General features: G+C 41.3%; 1 protein-coding gene and 1 non-coding gene across 5 annotated transcripts in view; one reads left to right on the top strand and one right to left on the bottom strand.

Moving 5' to 3' along the window:
• Positions 1 to 16,035, bottom strand: part of WAPL (WAPL cohesin release factor) — a 77,090-nt gene extending 61,055 nt beyond the window's left edge. For 2 of the 4 annotated variants that reach the window (XM_027129685.1, XM_027129686.1), the window contains exons 1-2: positions 15,588 to 16,035; positions 12,403 to 12,923 (exon numbers count right to left, since the gene is read on the bottom strand). In XM_027129685.1, coding sequence (XP_026985486.1) covers positions 12,403 to 12,901 — 499 coding nt within the window. In that variant the 5' untranslated portion in view covers positions 12,902 to 12,923; positions 15,588 to 16,035. Of the gene's footprint in view, positions 1 to 12,402; positions 12,924 to 13,524; positions 13,626 to 15,587 lie in introns of those variants that run through there. The other 2 variants (XM_027129683.1, XM_027129682.1) reach the window with 2 other exon arrangements.
• On the top strand, positions 4,015 to 4,121 carry LOC113632687 (U6 spliceosomal RNA). Its single transcript, XR_003437925.1, has one exon. It is a non-coding gene; the product is annotated as a U6 spliceosomal RNA (small nuclear RNA).
• Positions 16,036 to 16,796: the final 761 nt, after the last annotated feature.

Raw genomic sequence — 16,796 nt, 5'->3', positions numbered from 1 at the left:
AAATAATCCTAATTTCAAGACAAATCTGGCCCCAAAGGTTTCAGATAAGGAAATGTGAAGCTGTATCCCATTCTGCAGATGAGGGACGGTAGATTTCAGTTAGTAGACAGTTGACAGCCACATAGTTAAGTGGTGTTTATTGTCTGAAAAATAAAAGCAACTTTTTAAAGAAAACAAAAACACTGGAAGCAACCCAAAGGTCTGACAACTACAAGGAACTGGTTAAGAAATTACAAAACATAGGGAAATTGACACACCATGCAGCAGTATTTTTAAATAAAAAAGGGAGGGAGGCCAGAAAGAAAACTTTCATATACTGACATAGACTTATTCCCAAGATATATTAAGTGAAAAAGCAAGGTACAAAACAGCACGTTATCATTTTGTAGATCTAAATACACACACATATATGCAACTGTTTGTATTGCTTGTAGGTGCACAGCATATGTCAGAAAGGGTAACAAAATTATGAATGGTCGATCACTCCAAGAAGAGCTGGGACAACCGGAGAAAGGGGCTGGGAAGCTTTTAACCACTATCATTTTGTACCATGTGCAGATAGATTTTTAAAATTTTTAAAACATAAAGATGTATATATTCTAAAGCAGAAAAAATTAAACCCCCAAAATAAACATTTTTTTTCTACTTTCAGCTAGACAAAGTCCAAAGTTAGACAGAATGATATGCTAGGAAAAAAAAAAGCCACACTGTTAAGTGGGAAATTTGGCAATATCAATTGAATATTTAAATGTATATGCTCTTTCAATTCTAGATGTTTCAACTTCTAGAAACATCTTCTGCCACTATACTGACAACATGACTCTCAAAAACATAAGTAGAATGATTTTCCAAGTAGCATTTATTTGTAATAGCAAATGACTATAAACCGCCAAACTACCCCTAAGAGACTAAAGTATGGTACATCCATATAATGGAAAACCATGAAGCTGCTAAAAAAGAACAAGATAGATTTATAAATACTGATGTGTACATCTTAAAGATTTTTCTGTGTTTTTTTTTGTGTGGTTTTTTTTTTTGCTTTACGCGGGCCTCTCCCGTTGCAGAGCACAGGCTCCGGATGCACAGGCTCAGCGGCCATGGCTCACAGGCCCAGCCGCTCTGCGGCATGTGGGATCTTCCCGGACCGGGGCATGAACCCGTGTCCCCTGCATCGGCAGGCGGACTCTCAACCACTGCGCCACCAGGGAAGCCCTTTCTGTGTTTTTTAAGGCACAATACACTATACACACACAGTATACACAGATATACATCATGCTCCCATTTATGTGTTTGTTTTTAAGGATACACAGATTTATATGCTGTGCATATTAAAGATTATGAAAGTCTATGTAAGAAATTGTTAACAGCACTTGCTTCTGTGAAAGGGAACTGATTTTTCACTGTCAGTGAAGGTATGTGGCTATCTATCAAGGGCACTTAAAAAACTCACAGGAAAAACATGGCACATCATCCTCAGTGGATCAGTTTTACTCAAAGATGTGGAAGGTAAAAAGTACTTAAAAAGTTAAGCATTTCAAGTGGTAATTTAAAATGTTTTTACATTTTATAAATCATACCTATCAAACACACAGCCCACATGTAATTTTAAAGATAAAACAGTAAATATAAAACAACTTCAGGGACTTCCCTGGTGGTCCAGTGGTTAAGAATCTGCACTTCCACTACAGGAGGCACGGGTTCGATCCCTAGTCAGGGAACTTAACATCCTGCATGATGCACAGCATGGCCAAAAAAACTTCAAAAGCAGCATTCAGCTGGGTCCACTACACAGAGCAGTCCAAGTCAACTCAACTTCCCCTCAGTTCCCATCAACAACAGCCCATGGAGAGCCTTACTGCCCACTGCCATTGCCCACCCACACACCAAGAAGCTTGTCTGCTCCTGTGGCCTCCTGCTCAAGCTGCCTAACTCTGCCCACCCTTGCAGAAGAACAGGGAACCACACCCACATACCCAAGCCAATCCTCAAACTGTAGGCCACCCTGACAATTAACTCTTCAAACTAGATACACAGACCCCTGGAGTTACACAAAGACCTTCCAAAACATATACAGGCACAATTAAGTTTTAGGGACGTTGGTTTCTAAATCCCCATCTTCCTCATGTACTCTGGTCCAAAAACTGATCTACCAACCCACCTGGGATTAATCATTCTTCTCCCACGTTACAAATAATGGCATATCCCTCACCTACCCGTAATCTATGATACACTGCTCCTACTCTGGCATGACCTATAAAGAAATAATGTGATACATTATTAGCTTCTGTGCTTAATAACTGAGTAACTCTAATGTCTTGGTAACAAATCCTTTGCATGTCAGGTGGTTCCAATTATTGCTTTCCAAATAGAAACTACCATAGCAAAACTCTCTCCATTCTTATTTTTGTCAATATGGTATCTCAACATTTACATGTATTAAAATATAGGAATAGATTGATGCCAAAGACTTCGTAATTCTAGCAATAATATTCATCCACATATACATGAGCTAATTGAAAAAAGGTGCGACGCATGTCATTAAGAGGTGTATTTCCAATAAACTTTGCCTTTAAGACTCACAGCAATCACATTTGATCAATTATACACTAATAATTGTGGTCATAACTTAATCTAGAAGAATTTTTAAATACTTAAAGCATCAGAATCACAGAAAATTCTTAAAAGTTTACATTTAAATTTATAAACATATTTTTGTACAAAGAATTATGAAAAGATGACCGTTAGAAGACATATTCAGGGGCTTCCCTGGTGGCGCAGTGGTTGAGAGTCCGCATGCCAATGCAGGGGACACGGGTTCATGCCCCGCTCCAGGAAGATCCCCACATGCCGCGTAGCGGCTGGGCCCGTGAGCCATGGCCGCTGAGCCTGCGCGTCCGGAGCCTGTGCTCCGCAACGGGAGAGGCCACAACAGTGAGAGGCCCGCGTACCAGGGGAAAAAAAAAAAAGACATATTCAGGGGGCTTCCCTGGTGGCGCAGTGGTTGAGAGTCCGCCTGCCCATGCAGGGGACACGGGTTCGAGCCCTGGTCCGGGAAGATCCCACATGCCACAGAGCAACTAAGCCCGTGCGCCACAACTACTGAGCCTGCACTCTAGAGCCCACAAGCCACAACTACTGAGCCCACATGCCACAACTACTGAAGTCTGTGCATCCTAGGGCCCGCGAGCCACAACAAGAGAAGCCACCGCAATGAGAAGCCTGTGCACCGCAACGAAGAGTAGCCCCCGCTCGCCGCAACTAGAGAAAGCCCACGTGCAGCAACAAAGACCCAAAGCAGCCAAAAAAAAAAAGACATATTCATTAGGATAAAATTCTAAAGGGCAAGTGGGATAGAAATACAATTTCAAAAAGGATAAAGGGTGCTGTAAATCTTCTGGCTGTTAAAGAAAAACTTGTTTTTTTTTAATGTGTGAAAGTGAACAGCAAATACTTATGTATTTGTAAGCAAGAGGTGATTACAATAAAAAACAGGATAGCAATTACTTTGAGGTGAAGGAGGGGACACAAGGAAGAGCTTCTGGAGTGGCTGGCACTCTTCTGTTCCTTGATGTGGGTGGTGGTTACAACAGTGTTGCTCTTATAATAATTCACTAAGCAAAACATGTATTTCTAGATATTTTATTATATTGTGTGATTTTCTGTATCTGTGTTTTATTTTACAATAAAAAAGTTAAAGAAATCACTATGATACCTATTGCATGTCAGTTTTATTTTAAAATGCCAATATTTACAGGAAATTATATTATTTATTATTTTACAGAAAATGTATATCCTTTGCAAGCATTTCAGTATTTTCGTGACCAGCAATCCACACCTAGGCTAGGTACTTGCCCCAAGAGGAATATGGACATATCTCTACACAAAAACCTAAATGGAATTGTAAGCAACTTCATTCATAATCACCAAAAACTGAAAACCCAAATGTCCTTCAACTAGTGAATGGATTGTGGTACGTACAATGGAATACTAGTCAACAATAAAAATACTGATACAGTGCTCGCTTCGGCAGCACATATACTAAAATTGGAACGATACACAGAAGATTAGCATGGCCCCTGCGCAAGGATGACACGCAAATTCGTGAAGCGTTCCATATTTTTGGCATGGACATATATACACTACCAAACGCAAAATAGATAGCTAGTGGGAAGCAGCCGCATAGCACAGGGAGATCAGCTCGGTGCTTTGTGACCACCTAGAGGGGTGGGATAGGGAGGGTGGGAGGGAGGAAGATGCAACAGGGAAGAGATCTGGGGACATACGTATATGTATAACTGATTCACTTTGTTATAAAGCAGAAACTAACACACCATTGTAAAGCAATTATACTCCAATAAAGATGTTAAAAAAAAACCTGAAACATGCAACAACGTGGAATACTCTTAAAAGCATTATGCTAAATGAAAAAAGCCAGACTGAAACTGCTACATACTCTATGACCTCAGGTATATGAAATTTTGGAAAAAACAAGGCTGCAGGAACAGAAAACAGATCAGTAGATGCCAGGGTTGGTGGTGGGAGAAGGGACCCACCACAAAGGAGCATGAAAGAGCTTTTGACAAGAGGGAAGTAGTCTCTATCTTGATAATGATTACCTAATTGTGTACATTTCCACTTTTTTTTTTTTTTTTTTTTTGATATTGCACCAGTTATCTTCTACTTGCCCTTCCAGATGTACTCTCCACCCTGATCTCAGCCCCGGGAGGCTGACCTGTAACAAAGTTTCCTTACCCTCAGGCTTCCCTCGGGTTCCATCTATGAGGAGCCTCAGGACAGAGGAGGGAAGGAGCAAGAGTTAGGTTCAAATACTTTATCCTCAAGCACCCTCCTTATGAGGCCCCTTCAAAAGAAGGATACTGCTCTTCTTAAGGTGGCCTCTAAATGGCCCAATTAATCCCTTGCCCCTGTGAAACTGGGTGATAATAGCTTCACTGCAGCTAACCCAGGCTAGGCTTTCCCTAACATTCCTCCCACACCTTTGTAAATAGCCTAAAACCCTCCCGGTTTGAGCCTAACTGGGGCATGCCATGTTTCCAAGTGCGACCTTGACTGATAAATCAAGATGAAAACTTTAAAAATATATGAGAAGGCAAATACATCTTGTCATCTACCTCCTCCTGTACTCTAACACTCAAAATGTACCTGCACTTCTTTCCCATCTCCTAATCCAACAACCCACTACCCCCACCCCCCATACCTTTTAAGTCCAGAGTATTCAGGCCTCAGTGAAGAGCAAACTCACACACACCTGGGGGTCATGCCCTCTATCACCTCCTTGTCCTAACTGAAACCTAAGGATGCTACTTCTCCTGCAGTGCCCTCTAGTATCTCAGAGAAGGATGGCTTGCCCTTTATAAAACTATTACTACTCCCCACTCTTATAAAAGCCCATTCCTTTGAGGCTTGTGCCACCTAGTTACCCTCTAATATTCCTCATATCTGTCATCTAACAACCTTATTCTTCATTAAAGGATTTTACACAAAGATTTATAATCTACCCCTGCATGCCACTTTCGCTATCATCCTGAATTCCACCAAATTCCAAACCCCTAACCTCCCAGTTTCTTAATCTTCTCCCATCAACAGTCTTCTACATTCCATCTGTGCCACCAGTTCACAGTTTCATCCAGGAACTTGTCATGTCCTAAAATGCTTCAACTTTCAAATATTAAAAAATCAGATAACCCATATTTTAATCACTACCAACTATCCAACTTGCTTGTTCCAGTAATCCTATTCTTGGCTTTTATTTAATAAGACTCTCAGTATACTGACCTCTCTTCTCTCCTTTCTCCTACCCACCCACCCTGTCCAGTTAGTAAACTTTAAACTGCACAGACCATCATTTCAGTCACTCTCTGGTTGATAACCTAAATTCTTTCTTCTCTATCTGTTCATTCCATATCTACTCAGACAAAATGCCAGTCCAGGGTAATTCTCATTATTCTATCCAATTCTGTATTTTGTGCAGGTTCTGGCTAATAGGGCCTACTAAAGAAGAGGGGGAAACACACATACTCAATGGGGAGATCAGCAACCATGAGTTTTCAGTGATACAAACTTCAACTAAGGCATCAATAATGTCCAGAAATTCTACTTTCTCCCTAGACAGCTCCCTCCTTTTCCACTTTCTGCAACATCTATTTGAACCCTCTGCTCCTCCCCTCCAGCCACCACATACCCATCCTTTTTTCTATCTCCCTTTCAGAGATGACTTCTTTTGCCACTTTATGGAAAGAAAGAAAAAAAAAGAAGCTTTTGTTCATAAACCACCTCATCTTCCATCTTCCCATTAAACTCACATTTTCACCCACCTTTCCTCCTAGCCAAGAAATGCAGCATCCCTTCTCCTAAGACCACTCTCCCCCTGGGTTTTGGATCCTACGCTTCAAGGCTCCCTTGTGTAATCAAACTTTCCAGAACCCCTCATTTATCTCTAGCTGCCCCTTTTCTTCTCTCCTTCAAACATCTTTAACAAGTTGTGTACACTTGCCAACCCCATTTCCTAGCTGTGTACTCACTGCTCAGACCACTTCTATCCAAGCTGTAAAATCCAATGCCTATTTTGCAGTCCTCATTTTCATTGATTTTACAGCAGGAATTCCAATTCAGTAGATCCTTCATGAAACACTTTTCTGTTGGGTTCTATAAAATATCACTCACATGATTTTCCTTCAGGTACTCTAGTTTCTCCTACTCAATTTCCTTATCTAGTTTTTCTTCCTCTTTTCTCCATCCATTAAGTATTGCAAGTTCTTCACAGTTCAGTACTTCTCCTTACATTCTCTGTAATGACTTCTAATCCTGTACTTTCAAATAACATTTATATGCTGATTCACAAATTTATCATCGCTAACCAAGACTTCTTATCTAAGAAGTTCCATACCAGCAGATCCTGCTGCCTCTTGAACATATCTCACAAATATCTTAAACTCAATGTATCCAAAACTGAACTCACGAACTTCCCCTCATAAATGTCCCCTTATCTCAATGAATGACACTACAACATACTCAGTTGCTCACATCAGATACCTGGGATTCATTCTTGATGTCTCCTTCCTTATAGCCCACATCACCAAGCAGGTTCACTTTTATCCTTTCCCAGTCACCAGCAGGTCTCAAGTCAAATGTCAGTCTTGCCCCCAGGCCTCACTCAGACCAGGTAAATTAGCCTATATTTCACAGCATCCTATATTTTTCTGTCATTTTCTGCAGAAAATGTTTGTCTTTATTCAATCTGTCTTATTCTTTATTCAATCCATCTTGCCCACTAGAATGTGAAAAAGCAAGATCTTTTTCATGGACATACACCCAACACCCGGCATACAGAAGACACTGAAATTATAGTTGGATGGTTGGAAGGAAGGCATCCCCACAACTACTTATGAAAAATTCATCCTCCTCTACCACCAGAGGTCTGGAAAAGTTGAGGACTATTTCCTAAAGAGTCAGGGGCTGAACCATAAAAATATACAGTGCATCATCTTGTTCTAAATTCTAAGAATATGGAATACATGTTGAAAATGCTCTGAAAAACAACAAACATTACAAAAATGTTGCCATTGTTTTAGAAATACTTATTTATCATAGCCAGCAGAAGTCAACAGTTCCATCCCTAGAGGACAGAGACTATGCTTACGGTTTTCTTGTACCAGCTCATGGCTGGTATTCAACCTGGATCTGAGAAGAAACTTATTAGTGATTACCTGCGCTTGTGTTACTGCTCAAACGCTAAGAATGAACCTCCTTTCACAAAGAAACTCCTTTACAAGAAACTAAAGCTCTACTTTAAAACAAAATGTATTTACTTGAAATTACAGTGTCTCAGAATTTGCATATTGTTAAATTTCCATACAGAACAAAAAATTAACAAACAGAAGATACCTATTAACTATAAAAATAAGGTCAGCTTTCTTCAGCAAGTATTATAGGTAGTTTGGCCTCTATTCTTATTAAAAAGAAAATTACTTAAACAGAGGCAAAAGATAATCCATAATTTGTTGTCAAAGTTATTTCCAACATCAAGAGAAAACTCATTGTATAGTGACAGTCTGTTAAATATAAAGCTTTAAATATGATAAAATTAAGTTCACTCACATCAGAATACAGCAGCACTGTACGAAAAGAACACTTTGGATGTTTCTCAGATCTTCCACTTAATAGTTCAAGTTATTCGACTTCTCTGAACTATGCTTTACCCCCTCTAAAATGGGAATAACACCTGCCTTAAATAGTTGTGATTAAAGAGCAACTGATACATAAAGGGCTTAGAACAAAGTAACAACAGGCATCTTCTCCTCTTCTTTTTTTTTTTTTCTTTTTTGGCCAGCTTTGCACCTTGCAGGAGCTTAGTTTCCCGACCAGGGATTGAACCCATGCCCCCTGCAGTGGAAGCACAGAGTCTTAACCACTGGACCACCAGGGAAGTCCCTTATCCTCTTCTCTTAAAAGAAGCTGATTTCAGGTACGACAGGTATATTCTATATGACAAATACATTCAATATCTAAATGAAGGCAGGTAACTCTTGCTGATGCTGTACTTGCAGAATTCTTTAGTAATCCTTATTAATCACCTGTACTTTATCCAATGAGTAGATGACAATCTCCTCTCAGGTCACAAGTTCCTGGCCTACTTTAAGCTTTCAGGACGAGAACAATTCATTTCCCTTTCTAAAAACCTCTTCAGTTCTAAATCAAAGTTGCTAATTTCCTGACAGTAACAGCCCTCTAACTTATACAAATACTCAGTACAGCTTTAAGCAAATGGAAAAAATTTTATTGGCTACAAAGACAGTCATGCAAATTAAGAGCCTATGCCATAGTTATCTCAATATTTGGCAGGAAATGTAGACTGAATCCCAGCTGGCTAGCAAGGAAAGTGTGCCAAATAGAAATACAAGTCTTTACACACTTTATTCTGGAGCCCAGATTAAAAACCTGTAGCAGAAAGCACAAAGATGGAAAATAGAAGTAGCTGCATATAAAAGGCAAGAGAAGCTTTCTTTTACGCCTAATGCACATAGCCCTGGATTCCAAACTTTATAAGAGTACTCCAAGATCTCTCAAAAGGTCAAAGTTTTAGGCCCTGCTAAAAGTCATTTTTAAGTGTCGCACTTGTTTGAGGATTCACTGGCTTTAATGATAACTGCAACTGAAGTATCTACAGATAAAATAACAAATCCTGAAGCTGCTTTAAAATAATCCAGGAGAGGGACTTCCCTAATGGCACAGTGGCTAAGAATCCGCCTGCCAATGCAGGGTACACAGGTTCGAGCCCTTGTCTGGGAAGATCCCACATGCCGCGGAGCAAATAAGCCCGTGCGCCACAACTACTGAGCCCTCGCACCTTAGAGCCCGTGCTCCACAGGAGAAGCCACCACAACGAGAAGCCCGCGCACCGCAATGAAGAGTAGCCCCCGCTCACCCAACTAGAGAAAGCCTGTGCTCAGCAACAAAGACACAACGTAGCCAAAAATAAATAAATTAATTAAATTAAATAAATTTTTAAAAAAATCCAGGAGGCAGAGAGAGTAGTGTCTACAATAGATGGAACAAGATTTGCCATATACTGACAACTGTTGAAGCTAGAAAACAGGTACATGACATTCTTTTTAACATTCTATTTTTGTGTGTCTGAAAGTTCCACACTAAAAAGTTTTTTTTCTTAAATCAAGGTTAGGATGTTTTAGCAACTCAGTCCTTCCCTGTAGTTCTCATTCAGTTTGTAATCTTGCTTCTGGTTCCCTTACCCACCAAGCACCTATTTGGAAAATAGCAACCATCATATTTTATCATGACCTCATTCTGGGTTTCCTCTTCAAGTAAGCCATAATCTTAAAAAGCACTATCTGGTATGAAATATTTAAAACAAAGAATTTTAATAGTACCTAAAAATTAACCACATACTACGCCATAAAGAGATCTACTTTAAAACTTAATGCCAGGAGATATGATATAGTAAGTCTGAGCTTGGATAAGTCCTTTTCACTGATGTGATATAATTCTGCAGCAAAAATGGTATGAATGAGCAGGAACATTCCACTGGAAGGATACCAAAGAAACTTTGAACAGAATAATCATAAAATTTCCTGTACATGACCTGCAAAGAATTTCTGAGACCAAAATAGGTGTACAGCACTTTTATCTGAAGTCCAAAATTTTATCATTCTCAAAAGATCTCTAATTCAAAAAAGGTTTAGGAACCACTCTAGATTTACAGAGACTCCTTTTATCAAAACCTTAGGTTTGAATTTCTAAACTTCAGCTAAAATGAGAAGGTTTTCTGAATGATAGCAAAGGCAATGACAATCTGACAGACATAATGCAAGAAAAGAGTCTAGGCACAGAGAAATGCCCAAATTTTAGAGAAGACGGGCAAAAAAGGAAGCTCATCATGTATTGAAGTATTCTCAGAACTATAACCAACTTATAAACATGAACTTATACAGGGTTTATAAGAACAATAACTTTTACATCTTAGGGATAGGATAAGACCATGAGAATTAAATGCACTCCTTCAAAGTTCCCTTCTTATCCTATAGCAAGCTACCAGGGTTGCTGCAGCTCTGGATGGGTGAGGGAGAGGAGAAAGTAAGAAATATTTATAGTGCTACACCATTCCCTTTCTACTAAGGGTGCCTTGCGAAGAAAGAAGGAAGAGGAACAAGATGTTCTTGAACATCTATTTTCTCTATTTTAGTATATATTTTCCCCTCACAAACCCATTACAATGGAGTTTGGATTTCCAGTCAGTCCACAGTATCAGCACCAGAACTACAATTTAGCTACATTATACTGGGAAGCTAATACCTCATTTCTACAGAAAATTATGTTTCCAGTTCCCAGTGAACAACTTCAAATGGCACTCTGGATATATATAGATGTAACATGAGCAAAACTATATAAGCAATTGCTGCCTATGAATATTTCACTTCCAAGTTCCTGTTCTCCCTGTACCTAAACATTTATCCTATTGATGATACCCTCTGCCTGCCAGTGATGCCCCCCTCTCCTCCAAAGACAGCACTTGGGAAAGCTTGTGTCTGCGCACCTTGACCAGTTTCACCACTTCCCCAGCCTCATCTTCCCTCCTCCAGCCTATCTGTCCCATACTGAGGACTAGAACACTGGATAACTGACTGGAACAGCATTCCCAGAGCCTGGCACAGTGGAGGACACAAAGTAGGTGTGCGTTTTGAAAAAAATCAATAAATGAATCTCATTCCAATTCTGCCACTACCCAAACTTGGACTGTTACTTAATCTTTTTGAGTCTCATCTATAAAACAAGGAAAGCTGAATTAAAGTTCATTTTGGCTCAATGGTTCTATGATTAGAATACACTTTTAGGAGCTTATCTGGAAAACAGCTTTTATGCTCTGTTTTCTAATGAAAATTTAACCTAACCTTAATTTATGAACAATGTTTCAGGGGAAATGTAGGAAAAGGATAAGAAGAGCCAAATCAGAATTAACCAGGAGGACCAAGGGAATGACAGTAACAGCTGGCTCATCCTCTCATCCAAGGGTGAGAAAAAGAGTGAAAAATGTTCAGGAGTTTTTGTAAAACTATGCAAGGCAAAGTATTTGAGGTGCCTTATAGTAAGCCCCCAAAGGACAAATTCCTCTACAGAATTCCGAAATAGGAAAGTTTTGTCTTTACCTCCTTTTAAAATATGAGCTCTCTGTAACTTTTTTTTTAAAGGCTGCGCAGCATGCGAGATCTTAGTTCCCTCACCAGTGAGGGAAAAAAAACGAGTTGGGGTACAACTGATAAAATACATTGTTTTAAGAACAAACACTAGATGCCAGGTTTACAAATTAACATTTTAAAAATACAACTGGTTTTGTGGATGAAAATCTATTAATACAAGTTGCTACTGGCACCAGACTCCAAACTAATTTCAATTTGCTCAATTCTTTGTTTCCACTCCATACTTCCTTAATCTTCCTAGTTTTGGAAGAAAGTGTTAACTCCTAAACTTAATCCTCATTGTAAACGCTCATCTCAGTTTCATTATCAGTAACCATCCAAATCCTCCACAGTAATAGAAATGAGATACTGTGCAATCCCAACACAACAAAAAGATGTTTCTTACTTCAATTGGAGTTAAGGATTAATGAAAGATCACTCCCAAAATGTACTGTGGGTACAGTCTGGAAACATTAATTTCCAAGTTGCTTAAGTAAAATTTCAACTCCTAATTGGTTTCTTTAATTTCTTAAATCTCTTCTACAAAATTATCTTTGGTCCCCATTAATTATTAATGCAGAAAAAAACCCCCAAGAGGTGTAATATTTCAGAATCTAAATCAAAATCATTTAACTAAATATTAGCTTACACAAAGCTCTCCTGGCTCAGAATAAAGAAAATCAAAACTTACCTGAAGTAATTAATTTAGCACAGCTACTTCTGCTTGCATCATCATCTAAGACACGGTTTGTGCTCTTTTCTTTCCCAAGCAAAGTATCCTCCAAACGTAAGCATTTATCAGATACAACAATGTCTTCACCCATCACATGACTAATTTTGCTATTAGTTTCAAGTACAGAAGTGACGTCTTCCAGCTGAGCAGCTTCACTAGATTCTGAATAAGAGGAACCTTTACCCTGGGCTAAATTCTTTGAAGAAACTGGTAGAGACTCGTCATCACTGTCAAATCCAAAAGGATCTCCAGTGTCTTCTTCTTCCATCTTAGGTTTCTTCGGAATTTCTTGGATATCCGGTTTGAAATTGGGCCTCTTCTGTCCTAATTTAGCCATAAATGTGGTCTCTCCCCACTTTGTGCTAAGGGTGGTCCGTTTGTTGGAAAAGACTTCATCAAACTTTGAACTGCCATTTCCTCCTTTCCTACTGTATGTTTTCCCAAATCTGGATGTCATTTTGACACCTGTTTCATATTCTCTGTGAAAAAAAAAGTAAGAAAATATATAATCACCAAATATTTAACAAGTAAATATGGCTTTTCTCCCCATATGGCTTTTCCACATTCAAGGTACAAATCTTTAAAAACGGTTAAATAAGGGGAGGGAGTATACAGAGAGGGGCTCATTTTTTACTCTACATACTTCTGTTAATCTTTTTTACGAGTACATATTCATTTGCTACTTTCAGAATAAGAAAGCCTAACAACTAACCAACTTATAAGCCAGCATTCACAAAACCAACTTATACTGGAACACTGATTTCTTTAAAAGTTTCAAATTCATCTACTTATTATTCTCATATCACTTTTACCATAAAAAATAATCTGAATAGGCTAATTACCCTTAATATAAAATCTTAAGCACAAAATGTTAATTTTTTTCAGGATTTTAGAGATGTCAAATAATTGACTAAATATAGTTCCTTGAAATTTCAGAGCACTTACTCATATAAGGGGGAAAAAGTCAGAAAAATGGTGCTATTTTCCCACATATTAGAACCTGCAGCTTTTAACCCATCCTTAAAAACCTGATTTTTGGCCTAATGTAATATGAATTATGACTTGAAAAATATTCCTTACTTGGTCATCTCCCTTAGTGCAAGAAACCGTATTTCTTCTACCTTCCTTGTCTCCATAGTGCTGTGCTCTTTTGCTGGAGCTAGTGAACTCCAGCATATTACAATGACTGGTCCATGGATTATTAAAAGAAGCAATAGAAACATGTAACTTTATTTTCCTCTTTGCTTGAAGATAGGATAAATTGATTCATCTGATTTACCTACATACTAAGTACTAGGACAAAAATTTCAGGACAGTAAATCAAGAGTCAAACATTTTTAAAACAAGTTAAAGTACTTCTTAAACACTATCAATCCTTATCCATTTCTTACACAATACAACAATCAGAATGATATTTTGACCTATACTTTTCAAAGTTTTAATCTGTAGTTTATGTTTCCCTTTATCAACTTAAATTCTCCCAATTTATAGGGAATCCCTATAAACTCAGTTTGATATATGTATGTGTGCATATACATATTTAGTAAAGCAATTTCCCCTCTAATATTTTGGTTAGAAGCCAATTCTAATTGGACAAAATAATACTTAATTTAGTCATCATACACATCTGCTTTAAGAGAAAATAATTTGTAATTGTTCGAAAATCTTTTAACATCTCACAATCTATTGGGAAATCTATTTCCCCTTCTACTGTAGATTTACACTAAAAAATCTTGTCTTTCTTGTTAAGAATAGCTAAAAAAACTAAGTATATTTAGCAGGTACAAGAAACACAAAATAAGTCATTTCTTTTCATTCCTCCTGGGATGTAAAGCCCTGATCTACAGATCTATATTTACACATACACCAACAAAGCTGGAATGTTTTGGATACACTAACACGGTAATTACCTAAAAATGCTGACTAAAGGCCAAACCAAAAATCTAGACTTGGGCTACTTTAGGCCCATACCAGAAAAACTCATGGCAAAAGTGGTCCGAGAACCATAAAGCATTAACTGTTACAACTTGAAAGTCTGCAGATGAATATTTGATATTAAGGAGTGAATTATTTCGTTACAAGAAAATCATGCTTATGTTTTTTTTAAAAAACCCATGTCTTTAACAAATATATACTGAAATACTGATGCAATAATGTCAGTGATTCTCTAACTTGAAGGGGTGTGGAATGGAAAGTGCATAGGTAAGAAAAATTTGGTTTAGAGTTAATAACTGTTGAATCTGAAAGATGAATACATGGGAGTTCATTACACAATATCCCCTACCTTTGACTGTCTTTACAGTTTTCCACGTCTTTTTTTTTTTTAAGTCACTAGACAAACTATTGTGATGGCATTATCCAAGCCTCGAGTGTAAAGCACACAGAAATTCAAAAACAAGTGTGTAGACGTATGTGACATTGTACTTTCAGTATACTTCAAGAACACAGGCTATCTTGCTCAGGCTTCAAACGCCAAAGATTACCCTAACCAAAAAGGAAAGAATGATTCACAAGTAAGTCTTTTCTGTCGGTGGGCCTTTGCCCCAGCCCAAAGCCAGGTCGAATTTTCTGGGAAGTGCGCTGGGATAAAAGGTCCTCACACTTAACCCCCAACCAAATCCAGCGTCTTTCAGATCTCCAAGGGCTTAGGGGCTTCCACGACGGAATGAAAGCCGGAAAAGCCAAACCTCATCACCCAGAAATCCTCACCTGGGGGCGGCGGTGCGCGAGGAGGTGGCGGGGAGAGGCGGCCCCCCTCCCGGGGAAGCTCACGCAACTTTTCTCCTCCCCACCCCCACCTCCCAGGAAAGGGATGTTGCTTCCGACGCCCCGGAAGCCTCTGCCACCGAATCCCCAGGGCAGTGGAAGGCCTCCGCGGCGGCCAGGGGCGGAGGAAAGACGGCAAAAAATTCCGGCCTGAAACCAACGCACTTGACCGCGCCTGGGGAGGGAACTAAATCAGCCGTAGCCCAGAAAGAACTCAGAATAAAAGGGAAAAGAGTTCTTCAGATCGTTCCCCTGCCCAACTTCCTCAGAGGCCGGGTGGGTGAGGTACAGAGACTTCCATCACCCCCTCCCGGACCCCTGCCTCCCCCACCCTCGACAAGCTCCGGGCCTAGGCAGCCACCCGAGACCTCACTTACCCTCGGCGCCTGGCGAGTGCTTTAGCCTCGGGCCGCCTCCGCCTCTCCCGCTCCCAACGGCCCACGGGCGGGCGCCGGAGCCCCGCGCGGGAGAACGGGGCCGGCTGGTGAGCGAAGAGAGGCAAAGGGCTCCGCCACCGTCAGAACCCGCGACTCCGCTCTCGGTAAATAGGAAACCCGGTGGAGGGGGGGGAGGAGCGGCGGCACCGCAACTTCCCTCCCCGCCTCGAGCGCCGCCGGCCGGGCCCGGGCCTAGGCCTCCCTGGCTACCGCCGCCGCCGCCGCCGGAGCTGGTACCAGAGCCCGCTACGTGCCCCCAATGGGCCGCCGCCGCCTCCTGCGCCGCCGCTTCCGTCGGTGAATGGTCAGCGCTAGAGTTTGAACAGGGCCCTGAACCATCTCAACGCCATTTGCGCTCCCGGCCCCCACCTCCTTCCTCCAACAGCGGCTCGCTCCGTCACTCCGCTTCCCACAGGCCCCGCGCGGCCGCCCGACCCCGCAGCCAATCGCGCAGCTGCTTACTCAAACCGCCGCGCAGGCGCCGCGCCCCGCATGCTCCGGCGCCCGCCATTGGGCCGACCGCGGGGCCCGACGGGAGTTGTAGTCCGGGTCCGCGAGGTCGCGGCGCTGAGAGCTCGGCGCGGGAGCTGGCAGCGGGAGGAGAGGTGGCGGCGGACCCGGACGGCCCGGGCTCCGGAGCAAGTTCCAGCTGCTGGCCCTGCCGGGAGACGCAGGTGCCACGGGGGAGGGCCGGGGGCGCAGTGCAGGCAGCTGTGTCAATCGTTTCCCCTCCAGGGACTCCAGGGGACGGTGGGTTGTACAGCTGCGCCGGGCCTGCTAGGGTCGCCGCCTGGGAGCCGGGAGGCTGGGAGCTCGCGGCTCCGTGCGGCCCTCGACCCGTCCTGGCCGGTGCTGTACCTGCGCAGTTAATGACAGCGGGAACTGGGAGGCCCGGGGAGCTGGGCAACCGATCCACGGTCGCGGCCTGGAGCGATGTCAGCTCGGCTCTTTATTGTGCCACCTGTATCCCCTCGGTCCTTACCTTCGTAGTTCTTTCTCCCTCTGTCCATCCCGAACCCGTTAAAAGTGACCCCTGAGAATATTGGATGGTATTAAGGAATTATCGTTAACCTTGTTGGGTGTGATGACAGTAATGTGGTTATGTGAAGGAGAGAAAGGAAAAAAAAAAAAGACGAAATACTAAAAGTT

Source organism: Aethalodelphis obliquidens, unplaced genomic scaffold (genome assembly GCF_003676395.1).
Source record: "Aethalodelphis obliquidens isolate GAN/ISIS:26980383/991018 unplaced genomic scaffold, ASM367639v1 scaffold37, whole genome shotgun sequence".
NCBI classification, from domain to species: domain Eukaryota; kingdom Metazoa; phylum Chordata; class Mammalia; order Artiodactyla; family Delphinidae; genus Aethalodelphis; species Aethalodelphis obliquidens.
This window is presented reverse-complemented; position numbering and strand designations above follow the sequence as displayed.